Consider the following 14,953-nt stretch of genomic DNA (forward strand, 5'->3'; position numbering starts at 1 on the left):
CACTATGCGTGTATGAGTTTCATTATATACAAATCTAAATTATTAAAACTGACTAGCAATTCTGATTCACTTGTTTAATTGTTCTTGTTCCAACTCATAAGGAATCCCTAATTTTCGATTAATGAAAAAAATATTTTTCATTGATTAAATCTTTGATTAAAATAAAGTAAAACAATAAATAAGTCATTTTTACGACATTCATTTTAAAATATATTGACATAATAATTTATTTATTACTTCCTCCTATTCGTTTTACTTATTCAATTTATTTTTGTCACTATTCACCAATCTCTTTCAATTTGTATTTTATTTTTAATTTATAAATTAAAATATAGTCAAATAGGGTACTTCCTCCTATTCATTTTACTTGTCTCATTAACTTATCACTATCTCTTTTAATTTGTATTTTATTCGTCTTCTCTTATTCGTCTCAATTCAATGGTTATTAATATTAACTTTTTATAATTTTTAATTAAGGACAATTAGAGATATTAAAAGTGAAAATATTATCTTGACAAGTGTAAAAAAGTAAATGGAACAAGCAAAATGAATAGGAGACAATATAAGATATTCATTTTAAAATCGACATTTTAATAATTTATTTACAGATTTCTGATTTTTTCATATCAATATAAGTGTCCTAATTTATTAATATTCTCAATCAAATAAAGATATTTAAGTTACTCTTATCAGTAAATTTATGATATATACAAATTTCCGCCAATGAAAAACTGTCATTGTCACCTTGGAAAGTGTCATTTGTCTTTCCAAATAAAACTACAAAAACCTTCAATTCATTATTATTGTTCTAATTCATTGATTATTAATGATTTATAAGTTAAAATATAATCAAATGAGATCTTATTTGATAAATTTAATAATATCATAAAGGTGATACAAAAATCTAAAAATAATAATTCTGTAGATAATCAATAACATACCAACATCTACATCAGATTCCAACTTCCATTTAACAAGAAGTGCAAGGTCAAATTTGACACCAAAAAGGCATTCATATTTTTAAAAGAACAATGATAAAGCTTTAATTTTTAAGATTATTACAAATTAGAAGTAACAAGACACTTCTTTCAAGCTTTACCTCTAAACAACATTAATGGAGTACTTGGAAGTACCTAAATATGAACCTATGAACTAACAACAAACAATACCTCACGGTATCATGAAAGCTCACGTAAAGCTCATTCGTAGTTCTTCTCCTACAGTTGAAAATATTTCTTCCACCCTAATAAGAAACACGATAAACCTCAGGAAGGAAAATTCTATAAGCTACAAAATACACATGTGAAAGAATTCAATAGGACACTCGTACGTTTGAAAATACTAATAGAATTGCTTTCACTCTTTTCTCCCTTTTAACTCAAACTCTAATAGCTTTGTAGTTGTATTGAACATTACTATGCCTAAAAGTTTTTCTTTAGCCTTGAAACCATGTTATGAGAAGCAACAATGATTTTGGCTGTATACCGTCTAGGTTTTCGTTTTTTTTTTTGGGTACAAGGTAGGCTGAGGGAAGGAGAAGGGTCATTTAGGGGTATTGAAAATCAAACTCAGGTTCCTCATGAGGAAAGTGGTACATGCTTCAATTGCAATTAAACTCGATTCTTCTAGGTTTTCATTTTGTTCCTTCTTGTTCTATTTCAAGTAGTTTCAAAATGTACCTGAATGCATCTATACTGACCTCTGCAAGCCATGTTGTGATATATACCTGTTACAAAGATGAAAATTACAAACAAGGCACAGAAGTATCAAGGGGAAAGATGTACCTAGGAAAGAAATATGTGGCTATTATAGCATATCACTTCCTATAGGAACTACAAAGTTCTTTGAGTTCACAACGGCCAGACAACATAGAATGTGTCTTAATACATAGGACAGCATGAAAATTGCAAAATCTCAGTGTTTACCTTTGGTCATAAACCATACTCAAAGACTAAACCCAAAGAGCACACCTTTCTTTTCTCCAAATACCGGAGTTGCTTATATAGAGGAGCACCCAATGCCCAATGGTTATTCATTATGAGTTTTTTTTTTTTTTGAGTACAGGGCAGACCGAAGCAATGCAGACTGCGAGCATCGAACCCAAGATCTTACATGAGGAAATCGGTACATGCTCAATTTGAGACAAGACCCGATCCTCCATAATGAGCATATTAATAGTAAAACATTCAGGCGATAATTAACGCGCAAGTACTTAGAGATTTTCTTTTATTGATCATATTATGGATCTATTAAGGCTGACAATGTCATTATCAATGGATGTGCGGAAAATCCACCCTCATAGCCCACTTAAGAGGGTGAAAAATAAAAGAAACAAGGAGATGAAGTGGGTGAAGGGTAGGTTGGATGTGGATGAGAATGTTTTGATGTATCACCCATTATGTCCATCCACTAATCTACACCAAGAATCATGAGTGTTAGGCTATATCGGAAAAGTTGATAGGGAAATCGTTATCTGAGTTCTCTAAAACCACCACAAGCCTCCCTAAATTTCTTATATACTAAGGCACCAAGATACTTTTTATAATTTTGTTCACCGGGTGAAGCTTACAAAATTGGTGTTTATTTGGATAAAGGAGAGTTCAAAGGTAACAAGATGTTTCAGAGTTCAATTCAGCTGCACAAAGCTTCTTACTAAAGAATACCGTAAAAAATATCTTGCCAAACACATCGAGGCTAAGTATAGTGGTAAATGCACGAAAGATGGGTTAAGAACTTAAACATAGATAATGCAAATTTGATTCACTCAAGATATTTTAAAAAGATTAGCTCACACGTAAATTGTCATAGCAGCATTATAAGTATATATTAATATGCCATATTGGTACCACCATACCTGCAAAACATCATGGTTTGGATTTATGTCAGACTCAACATAGGAAGATTTCGATTTCCAGCCACTAATATCGGGAAGTATTGGCTCAGCTTTATCTTCTGCGTACAAGTTGCACATGATCAAGTCATCAGCTTCTCCATGATAAAGTTCCTCTCCCCAAGACATATGATTGAATTGTTCCATCTCTTTACAAACTTTGGAGAATAACTCAACTACAAGCAAACGCTGCTGACACAAGTTAGAACAATGAAGGAATGGCGTTCGAATGCTGACAAGAAAGATGATATGTGCATAGTTATATCAACTGCCAAATACCTTTAAAATAAGTTCCTGCTTGTACATTTCAACAAGTTCCTCAGCCAACGTTTCTAGAAAAAATCAAAAGCAGATTGCACAGTGAAAACATTTCATCCAACTTCTACATTTAACATGGACTAGAGGAAAATTCTATAATTTTCATAAAACTAGAGCACAATAAAAAGAGAGGCCTCGAGTAGAGAAACTAAAAACCAAACAAAAATTGTTAATTTTAATGGACAAAGAGAATCCAAAGAAGCCAACAGTATCAATGCCTCCTATTACAGCTTCTCATGGCAAAAGCAACAGTGATCTTAAATTACAGCACAAAGAGTTAATCCGTAGGAGATAAGTGGACTTCAAAAGACATGTACTAGTCTACAGTCTATGAGATCTCTTTATGCTTTAACACTACAATATCAATAATGGGATGATTTCATCTTGAGAATCTCTCAGTCAAACAAACTTGAAAAAAGTCAGAAACCTAAGATCTTAAAAGCAAAAAGCTTGTTCAACAAGCAGTTGGCTAGCTTGTAGTTTAAACCTCCTTCGTAAATAGGTGACATACCCTTGCCCTTTTTGATGTATATGCTCATTACCTTTGCTAAAAACAGATGTATCTCAATAACATCATCTAACTGAGCTAAAGCATTGACAAAAGGATAATATCATCATATTTAGAAAATAGCTATACTAACCATGTCAATGATGTGCCTCAAAGTTCAAAGCTTAACATACAACATACACATTAGGATCATGAATAAAGCATAGTTTGAGACTATTACTTGTTTAATAAGATCCATAGAAATAGAAACAGGCAAGCATCAAGGTATTCATCAACTAGTCATGCAGAAAGTAATTAACAGCCAATAGAGCTTGCCTAGAAAACCAGCTATTAGCAACATACCAAATGCTGAGATGGACAAGAATGTGACAACTGGAGCTCCTCCACCATCTCCAGCATCATTGCCATTCTCTGAACTATTAGAAAATTGTTGAATGGAGCTTCCACTAGTTGTTATCAAGAAGCATCTCATTGATTTGCTGGCATTCGTCATGTCAACAACAATAGAAACCTATAGAATATGTCATCCATGATCCATCACTAATTGTTAATATCGTATCATGTAGGCATTATTCTTGATCACATTTCCACAGAAGGATTCATAATCCCTGCAGTCGACCAATAATACTCTAGCGACAAGAGGCAATCCATACTAATGCAAAGGGTATGGGAAGTTACTCCTATTAAGCACTTAAGTCATTGGTCATTGTTATTACTAAAAGATTATCTAGGGTGTAGACATATCAGTCTCAAAAACATACCATAGCCTTGTAAGAAGATATAAGTAGGCTGCATTGGGACTCCTAAAAAAAATTGGAAATGAAGTTAGTGTTAGAGCAATTTGTGATGATTACAGTAATTAGCTAAGATAGAAAGAGAAACGTATTTCGGGAGGTGGGAAAATCCTTTATGAAATCCACTCGAATACCCATCCAAAGAATGTTGTGTTGATGATTAGCTTGTATTTACAAGAAATCACAAGACAAGAATTTCTCACTAAATCCCAAAAGCAAACCACGTGATTTCCTCTCTCTAAGCCCTAGCTTTTTCAGGCTCTCCATTCTCTCAAAGAATGTAATCATTGACTTTTAGTATTTATACACACAAAAAAACCCCAGTTTTTTCTCTCTTTTCCTGACATAGGGACTCAAGTGTGCTTGTCTGAGTACATGTTAACAAATCAGATTGAGGCAAAATGTCATTAAGTTGTGTGCTTGTCCAAGCAAGCAAGGTGCTCATACAAGCAGCGGTGCCCAAGCAAAAAAATATCAGATTCACCATCCACCAGCAAGAACACATTTGACCACTCAGATTCAGTCTCAAAACACATCCCGAACACACTCAAGCTCCATAGTACCATAAGTAATGGTTAAAGAGGGTTCATTAAGTCACAACTTGGCAGTTAGAAATACTTCCAACGCAAATAACAGACAATTTTAGTTTGTAGCGGATTCCAAAAGAACTATATCACATACTTTTTCCTTCCAGCATTTGATTCAAGAACAGAAAACAAGTTTGGAAAACCTCTAATGTAACCATACTCGTAGCTAAAATTATTATATATCTTACAAAAAACAAAATCATTCCATTTACAACATTGTTAGTCTAGAACTCACGAAGAATCTCAACTTATCAACAGGAAATTTTTTTTCTTTTTCTAAAAGAAAGAAAGGAAAATATTGTTTAACCTACTAACCAGCTGCTTAAGCAATTTAACACAGGCTTTTTTTCGAATATTTGGCATATCACTCAAAACACCCAAATCCATAGCATCCATGTACCTGTTTAAAACACATTTAGAATAAGAGAAGAAAAGGATAAAATGCAGACACAATTCAAGAGAACTATTACATAAAAAAGCTTTAAAATATGAATTTTGAATAAAAAAATTTCGATATCGACCAACTATATTTCAACGTCAAATATATATATTAATACAAAAATATCAACTGTATTTCTCATGTTAGCTAGGGTGATGTCTCTCCATCAACATAGTTTGATAAATTTCACAATTTCATTAATTAAGATCTAATAAATCATTAAATTTTTCCCTCCTAATTTTCACTATTAGAATTCAATTCAATTCAGTAAAATGTAGCTTCCAAAAAGTAAAGTGAAAAGGGAGGGAAAAGAGGGGAATTACAATACCTGTGAGAGAGGTAAGAGTTAACAAGAGAGGTAGCATGAGATCGGCCGGAAGAATAAGAAGGGTACCATTGTTGTCTCAAAGAAGATAATTTGGACCACTGATTTCGGACATTTCTCTGAGCTTGTGGCCTCCAAAGTCTGAGCATTGGCATAAACACTTTTGGAGTCTTGGGTGTTTGAGGATGAAGACAAGAATACAAATGTGTGGGGGTTGGAGTAGGACTGGAATTGGAAGTTGAGTAGGAGGAGGGACAAGGTGACATCATACCCACGGATGAACTATTTGCCTCCATCTCTACCATCACATAGCTCTGGAAAAATAGGACACTAACCAGTTTAGTTGGTTCCCTTCAACATAAGCAAGTCCTCTGATGCACTCATTTTGAGTCATTTCGAATTAGGATGTGAAAGCTATTACTCCTAAATGATGTAAAATCAGTGCAACAGTTGAATGCATATTAATAATACAAACCAAACATTAGATAACAATATTACTGTAGTTTCTCCTCCTCTACTTATGTTCACCAAAATTAATCAAACATGATCCTATTCCTAGGTGCAGATGAGATAGGCCAAGCCTAAACTGACACACAATGATTTACTTTGATTAACAAAATCAACTCACATGATCAAACTATAAGAAAAAATTCAGAAAACAACGTCCATCAACATGTAACACCCCTGAATTTCCGATCCTTGTACGAAACCAAAACCGTAAAGGATGGGGGGAAATTTGGGTATTACATTAAAACAAAAAAAAATAAAATAATAATAATAAACTTTTAAAATGTCAGTGGACATTTCGGCAGCATCTGCCCTAAAACTGTGCGCCTTTGTAGAAAAATAAAGGTTATTTAGAATCTAATAAAGTAAAGGCATCAACGGCCTATCAAAACTATATCACGGCGGAATGACTCATCGCCGGCTTCTCTAAAGATCATGTCAAGCATGGATCGTGTTCCAATGTAAACGCTTGAGTTTCAAAAGACAAAACTTAAAAAAAATAAAACATACAAACTAGAAAATTATGCAGCGAAAATAAACTTATACAAATGGAGGTCGCATGCCTCTCAAACATATACAACCTAACAAAATAAAACTTTGGGGTTAAAACCCTTGAAAACATTATCATAAACATAAGTTACGCGCTCGATCCCCCATATGCAATGCACAAGAGACTCCATAACCTGTTTAAGTCTATCTATGATCTCCCTGCTGCTCAACGTAAGACGGAAATATCAAATGTATCATCACAGGGCCATAGAAAGAGCCATTTCAAATAAATCAAACATGTACACGTCAGAAACTAACATCATGTCATAATAAGGCATAATTAGTATCAATAGAGTATGTCATAATATGAGGGTGATTTCACAACACTCCAGGTGCTAATCATAACCACTAAACATCAATTCCTACTTCTCACTGTCATTTCCATCTTCTTCACTTCTTTTCGACTTCATAACTTCTCGGTATTACTTGAGCCAAGCGCTTAACCACTTTCAAATATCCATCTATATATGTGACTAGAGGCCACCATATTGGGGTTTGCAAGACCCACATGGCAACACCTCAACCAAGGGCGGTGACAGGCCATACCGGCATCCAATTGTAAAGTATGATCATACCCCCGTACAGCGACCATATACAGATGGTCCTACCTCCGGGAACTAAACCCACTGAGGTACCAAACCAGTGGAGCCACAATACCTAAACGTATGTGACTAGAGGCCACCATATTCCATATTGGGGTTTGCAAGACCCACATGGCAACACCTCAACCAAGGGCGGTGACGAGCCATACCGGCGCCAAATGGTAAAGTATGAACATACCCCCGTACAGCGACCATATACAGATGGTCCTACCTCCGAGAATTAAACCCACTGGGGTACCCTATCCAGTGGAGTCACAATAACCAAACAAGTCTGATATGAATCTCATCAATAAGGGACTCATTCCCATTACAACCAACAACTTTCTTGCTCCATCACTAAGGGACTCATTCCCATTCAAACTAACGTAAGTCAAACTCATCAATAAGGGAGTCATTCCCATTCAAACTAGCAATAATCAATCTCATCAATAAGGAAACCATTCACTATTCAAACTAACAATAAACAATATCATTAATAAAGGACTTGCTCTCTTTTAAACAAATAATAATTAATCTCAATAACAAGAGAATCGTTCTCATATTAAATCATTATCAGCATTTGGCATACTAGTACCATTCTCCATCAGTAAACTTGAAAATCATGTAATCAATAACTTCGATATTTCATTCGACGATTCATAGATAGTGTACAACATATGTGTTAAAACAATTCAATATCGATAAAGATACAATGCAAGATGCATGTAAGGGTTAATAATTGCGTGTACGTACCAGCAAGCGTCACTGCACGACCAAAAGTTACAAAAATAACCCAACTAAGGTCCTACTTTCCTCTTATGAACTGGGAACCTATACAAGTTAGGAATACAACTAATAAGTTCCCTTAACTACTTTGTCATACCAGCTAAATTCCCAAGTAACCACTATCATCCATTCAACATGAGTTTTCGATTACCCTAGCACGCACACAACTCATTCAATACAAGTCAAAATCATTAACTCAACACAGCATAAGTCTTTTCACCAATTTAAAAGTAAAAGCATATGTGAATCGTTCCTTTTCATCAACTAATTTTGAGTATATCGATTCGCGTTACCCAAAAATAACTAATCACGACTAAGCCTTACAATTTTAATATAACACTTATACAACGATAAGGCAAATCTTAGAGTTATCGAATCGCGATATCATTTGTTACATTCTCCAAAGCTAGAAAGAACTATAATCAAAACAACACGACAAGTAACTTTAGCAACCATCGACGATAAGTTGACATTATGCTCTTGGCTTACTAACATTATGCATTATGACTTTAATAACAACCTAATAAGAGTACTTGTAATTAGTAACAATCAAACTACAACAATTAGCAACTATTATTCCCAATTTAACAGCCAAAATCACTTCCATAGTCAACTAAAATCATCACCATTGCTAATTATCACAACAATAATCAATCAACTAAGTCTTAAAACAACTTTTAAGGTTATTTAATCAATCATCACCAAAATATAGCATAAAACACACATCATTAGTAATTTCATTTCTAAATCCAAACGCTAGTCATTTCATGTTCAAAGTTAATACTTTTAACCATCATCCATCACAAGAATCAATAAACTAATACACCACCAAAATGTAACATAAAAGCCCACACCATTACTAATTTCAAAGATAACACCTCTAATTGTTACTCATAGTAAGATTTGAAGAAACTAACACGCAATCAACACACAACCCATAATTTCTAATCACACTTCAAACCCTAAACCATAAATATGTTCGATTCATCCATCAAACTCTTATCCACAAAAAGATTCAATGAACTTAACACAAAACCAACATCAAACTCAATACACTTAATAAAACTCCAAATAAAACTAGAAAATTAATTAGAGAAAATAGAAGAGATGGCTTACAATGGGGGACTAGTAAAGGGTGAGGGTATAGGTGGTGGTTGTGGTGGTGTGGAGCACGAAAATGGTGGAGTAAGGCTGCGTGGGCTGCTGCAGTTGGCGTCACAGCAGCTTGCTGCTGTTGTTGGGGCAAAACGCAGCTGCTGCTGCCGCTAGGAGGGAGGGGAAGGCTGGTTACTGCTCGTTGAGGGAGACGGTGGTGCTGCCGGTTGTATGTGAGGACTGAGGAGCAGCCCGTTGCTGTGTGCCGTGAGTGGTGCCGTGAGTGAGCCGTGAGTCTTCACAGAGAGAAAGGAAGAAAGAGAGTTGTTGAGGCAAGGTTGTCTCATTTAAAACCTTAATGGCTTAATCCCTCCTTTTTATTTTATTCGTTTACTTATTTATTTATTTATTTAACTGAATTTATTTTCTTGCGAAACCCAACTAAAAAACTCACTTTTGTATGCTCGTACATTTTAATAAAAATAATAATTTGATTCGAACTCTTTATTTTTGAAATCATAATTGTATTTTTAATATAAATATATGTTAATATTTAAAATCGTATATGAAAAGAATTTATTAAAACTACTTCAAAATTAATTTAATATAATTATAAATTACCCAAAATTTATTAAAATATTAATTAATGACGTCAGAAAATCTCAGGGTGTTACAGACTACCCCCTTGAAAGAAGTTTCGTCCCCGAAACTGGAATAACAAGAGTATAAATCATGAAAATTTGTATTTCTAATAACTCGAGAAGGTGTTTTAACTATTTTAAGCTAAATAATTGACTCAAGGATCGCGACTTTATTGACACTATTAACAAAAGGATACTCAATCTATTAGAATATTCATACATATCTCATTTCGGGCAATAATAATCACCTAAATTGGCTCAAACAACTAATCAAAAGCATGTAAATATCACACCAATTGATTCAAACAATCAATCAAAAGCATGTAAGTTTGTAATAGGTTGTTATCATATAGGCAAAAATGCTTGAAAACGCAGGAAAAAATGCGTGTAAACGCGCGACATTCTATCGCATTCTACCCCTTAAAACTTAGTTACGACCCTGTAACTCACTAACCTCGAAACATCGGCAAGGATAGTGTGGTTAGACCATGGAACTCTAATTATTTAATATCTCCGATCTTAGTACTACACACCTTAGTATCTAGGTCTCAATATGTTCTTTTAGTAAGACAACTCTCCTCAATATTTGCAAAAGTAAAGGATCTAGCACATGTGACTTATAAAAAGTGTATCACTTGAGCTCGTAACAACACGAAATGTCTTGTTATCTAATGTAATTCTTTAAACAACTTTTCCACTTCTACGTGACCACCTAAGGTCGTACTTTGTGATAATCTTGCAATGTACGAAAGGTTTAACTAATGTAATTTAAACCATAAATGGTGGTAAAATATCAAAACAACAAAGTCCTAAAAGTAAAGTGCACGAAGTTGCTCAACACTTAACTCGTATTACAATTAGACACCCAAGAACTAAGGATACATGAATCTTACAAAACTCGTTGGTTATAAACCCCCAAATTGATCCACCGCTAACTTTACTTATCTTAACATAATCCTAACCTTTTACTTAACATGAAATGCTCTTTTCATTAATCATATATGATCAAATCATTTTATAACATTAAATCATACATCAAGACTCGATTAGTAAATTAACAACTCAAATTAACAACTCAGAACATAATACATGTTTCAAGTATATAATCCAAGTATATATATGTAACACCCTAGAATTTCCGACCCCTTAACGAAACCAAAATCGTAAAAGGCAGGAGAAAATTCGGGTGTTACGTAAAAGAAAAGGAAAAGAATTTGAATAAACATTAAATATGAACTTTAAAAAGGTGCGTAGAAATTTCGGCAGCATCTCTTCTAAAAATCGAACATGTGGTAGAGCATTTAGAAATATAAAAACATTAAACTAATCTAAGGCATCATTGCCTTTAAAATCTCACACTACAGCGGAATGATTTGTCGCCGACTTCTCAAATCAACATGCCAAGCATGGATCGTGGTTCTAGTATTGACGTTTGCGTTTTAAAAAGACTTAACTCCTTAAAACCATACAGAGTTATAAACTACGCAGCGGAAATACAAATATACAAGGGAGGACACCAGGCCTCATAACAAAACACATACAACCAAAGTTTGCAAAAGATAACAAGAGCTACAAAATCGAAAGATAGCGGTATGACACAGGTTATGCTTCGCCCTCATCACTCTCCCCCAATGCATTGCAAAAGAAGCTCCAATGCCTGCTACGTCTGTCTATGATCCTCCTGCTGCTCGACATTAGACCAAAGGCCAATGTGTCATACCAGGACAATCATAGAAAGTCATCAACAATCAAACATAAACACAAATACGTACACGTTAGTAACTAGCATCAAATATAATAAGGCCAACTACTAGATAGCATTATATTATAAAACAACATAAGATAATTTCATAAAACGCAAGCACAGATAATAACCATTTATCGGCCATTGTTAATTTCATTACGTGCTTTCCAACCCGAACCATGTGTTCTTGGGTAGAATGCAGGTCTTCACGCTCCTCTTTTCAAACATAAACTCTTGAAAAACACGTATAGTATCAACTCGACCAAGGCATTAACAAAATACCTAACACATGACCTTGTAGAGCTTGTCTATCTTAAGGTAAGTGTGATCATAGTCTGTAATACCCTTAAGGTAACTTAACTTACGCACACTTCTCACTAGCATAAACTATTCTATCAATAAGTAGATGTTCTATCAATGAGTAAATATTCTATCAAAAAGTAAACGTTCTACCATTGTGTAAGCTTTCTATCAAAGAATGAACTTTCTATCATTAAATAACTTTCGCTCAATGAATAAATTTCCTATCACTGAATAACTTTCTATCAGTGGATCTTTCTCTACTTCCTGGCATAGTGACACGGCCAAGGGCGTCATCGGCCATCCGACGCCCATGGGAAAGTATGAGCTCATGCCCCCTGGCCAGCTGACCCTCTCGGGTCCTACCTTCGGGAAAAATTAACACACTGGGGTTCTAAACCAGTGAAGAGGCCACCATATTGGGGTTTGCAAGGCCCACGTGGTAAACCTCGGTCAAGGGGCAGTATCGGCCATCCGGCGCCCAGTGACCCAAGCATACTCATACTCCCTTTACGGTGGTCTCGTCGAACCTCACCTAGGGGACTACTAAATCAACCAGACATAATTCAGTTGATTCACGCCAGCTAATCATAATCTAATACTTTATCAGATGGGAATAACTTCCACTTTCGACTAATAATGAGCGCCCTGAGATAGCAGCACACCAAAACCCACTGAGCCACTCATCAAAATATGAAATTCACCTCTAAAGGAGTCATTTTAACTCCAAGTAAGGCATAATCCAATTCTTAGATAAATAAGGAAGTAGTCCCCGCCTCCTACTAACACTCTCATTCTCTATAGCTATTCTAAGCGTAAGGATTTCATAATCGATAGCTCTTCATATAAAGTGTACTCACTAGTATCTCATAGTTTCAATGCAATGTATATTATCACAATAAACAATAATTTCTTAAAGCAAATTGCATATAAGGGTTAATTACTACGTATACATACCTGTAAGCGTCACTGCACGATCAAAAGTCACAAAATCACCCGACTAAGGCTCTACTTTCCTCTTACAAAATGGACACAAAGGAGAACTAGTAAAAATGGTGAAGAGGTAAGTGAAGGTTGTGGTGGTGGTGAACCGAGGCTGTCGTGGTGGATGAAGGGTCCAACGCAATAGCTTGCTGCTGCCTACTGGTTGCATAACGCAGCCTAGCTGCTGGGGTTCAGGTGCACCAGACGGTTGCTAGTAGGGAGGGAAGGAACGCGGCTGGTTGCTGCTGCTAGGCCGCCTGCTGCAGGTGATTCTCGTGGCTGCAGATGGACAGTGAGGGAGAAGGGAGTGAGAGAAAGAGAGAAGAGAAGAGAGGGGAAGTGACGGCGTGTGAATTGAGTGAGGGAGGGAGTAATACCCACTTTAAACCCTAACTCATCCTATTTATTTTATTTATACACTTATTTATTTATTTGTTTACCTAGGTTCATCTTCTTGAAAGGCCTAACTAGGAAAACTCACCCTCAAGTGCTCACACATTTTAATAAAATAATTATTTTGATTTGAATCATGATTTATCATAACATGAACATATTACATACAACAGATCAGGTTAGGTTCTGATTTTTGATCCAATTTACTAAACGGGTTATGTTTGGGTCAAGGTTTTTGTGATCCGTTATATATAACTCGAACATGAACCCGACCTGATCTGGCTACCTAGGTGGGAGCCACTAATGGCATTGTTGGACGGACATTGACATTGTCTTGTTTTGTTGATGCTGTCTGATGTTGTTGCCTATCTTTTTCTCTCGATTTTTCAGTTGGATACTTTATTTTTTAGAAAAATTGTCGAAAATAATCCTTTTTTTACTTATCCGCTATTGATTATTTTCTATTAATCTCTTCTTTAACATGTATTTGCTCTCTACATACTCTATGGGCTAGGGTAGGGGTGCGGTTGTGGTGGATGAGGGATGAGGTTATGGTGGTTCAGGCACTGGGTATGCTAGGAGAAAAAACATAGCAAAGGTTGGATAATTAGAAAATAATTAAAAGGTGATATTATTTGTAGCGGATGAGTTAAGGTTGGATTATTTTCGATACTTTCTTATTTTTAGTTCTTAATTCTTAAACAACTGTATTTTTAGCACTTCATCTCAATTATCATCTGCTGCTGGTTTTTAAATTTCCTTCCTTCTTTTATTTACTTCTTTCATTTGCTAAGATGATGTTGCCATGATGATAGCGAAAGTAATGAAAAGCTTTGTACAAATGCTTCATGATAATTCGGCTTAAAAGGTCGACCTGAGCGGTTACCTGAGCAACATGGCTTTTCTTTCTCCATCATTATTGTTTATATATGAATAATTTGCGAATTACATCTTTAACTTTTTGATTTTTACGAGTTAAAACCTTAATGTACACCAAAATATCAATGTCTATAGAGTTCAGGCCAAAACATAGAATTTCGACCATTTAACATAAAACTCTGACCACCAAAATGGTCGGAATTCTATGATTTAGCCTGAACGTAATAGACTTTGATACTTGAGTGGCTGTAGTTTGCAAAAATGCTAAACGCTGTAATTTACAAATTATTCTTTATATATTCTTATATTTAGAGAAGCAACATAATTCTCATGTATATAGCTTTTGCAATTTTAGCATATGTTGTTTCCTTGCTCTATTCTTTTTCAAACCTTTCTTCATTGTGATAGTTCATTACATACAGTTTTGTTGCTATGCTGTCTGCACAGCTTATTGAGCGTTTTTCTTCCAAATCTGAGCGGTTACTTGAGCAACATTGTGCCTTTTTAAAAGTATTTTGTATCATGTGATCTTGTTTGTCTAAATCCTGTTTTCTTCATCATGTTGTATGAAAGTATGGGGGCATAAAGTTGATTTACACCCTTATTGATTTGGCTCTAATTATGGTGCCCATA

At 35.0% G+C, this 14,953-nt stretch overlaps 1 protein-coding gene and 1 non-coding gene across 5 annotated transcripts; one reads left to right on the forward strand and one right to left on the reverse strand.

Annotated features, from left to right (window-relative positions):
* Window positions 1-720: 720 nt before the first annotated feature.
* On the reverse strand, window positions 721-9,733 carry LOC130800404 (uncharacterized). 4 transcript variants are annotated; one of them, XM_057663912.1, is made up of 10 exons: window positions 9,401-9,733; window positions 8,252-8,329; window positions 5,865-6,175; window positions 5,413-5,497; window positions 4,478-4,519; window positions 4,059-4,227; window positions 3,170-3,222; window positions 2,855-3,079; window positions 1,680-1,726; window positions 724-1,243 (listed from the first exon to the last, which is right to left on the reverse strand). In XM_057663912.1, exons 3-10 carry the CDS (start codon window positions 6,164-6,166, stop codon window positions 1,189-1,191), a joined length of 978 nt encoding a protein of 325 aa, XP_057519895.1. In that variant the 5' UTR covers window positions 6,167-6,175; window positions 8,252-8,329; window positions 9,401-9,733; the 3' UTR covers window positions 724-1,188. The 4 variants fall into 4 exon arrangements, with proteins under 4 accessions (XP_057519897.1, XP_057519895.1, XP_057519896.1 ...); XM_057663913.1 differs by lacking the exon at window positions 8,252-8,329 and having other exon boundaries at window positions 9,401-9,727; XM_057663911.1 differs by lacking the exon at window positions 8,252-8,329 and having other exon boundaries at window positions 726-1,243; window positions 5,865-6,284; window positions 9,401-9,727.
* A 4,508-nt stretch (window positions 9,734-14,241) lies between these two features.
* On the forward strand, window positions 14,242-14,335 carry LOC130800580 (small nucleolar RNA snoR128). Its single transcript, XR_009039456.1, has one exon. It is a non-coding gene; the product is annotated as a small nucleolar RNA snoR128 (small nucleolar RNA).
* The last annotated feature ends 618 nt before the right edge of the window (window positions 14,336-14,953 follow it).

Source organism: Amaranthus tricolor, chromosome 14 (genome assembly GCF_026212465.1).
Source record: "Amaranthus tricolor cultivar Red isolate AtriRed21 chromosome 14, ASM2621246v1, whole genome shotgun sequence".
NCBI classification, from domain to species: Eukaryota; Viridiplantae; Streptophyta; class Magnoliopsida; order Caryophyllales; family Amaranthaceae; genus Amaranthus; species Amaranthus tricolor.

Coding starts and splice junctions, on each gene's coding strand:
- LOC130800404 (XM_057663912.1), bottom strand. CDS start 6,166: ATGGTAGAGATGGAGGCAAATAGTTCATCCGTGGGTATGATGTCACCT. Junction 5,498..5,864: donor AACTCTTACCTCTCTCACAG/GTATTGTAATTC, acceptor TGTTTTAAACAG/GTACATGGATGCTATGGATT. Junction 3,080..3,169: donor AGCAGGAACTTATTTTAAAG/GTATTTGGCAGT, acceptor TTGTGTCAGCAG/CGTTTGCTTGTAGTTGAGTT.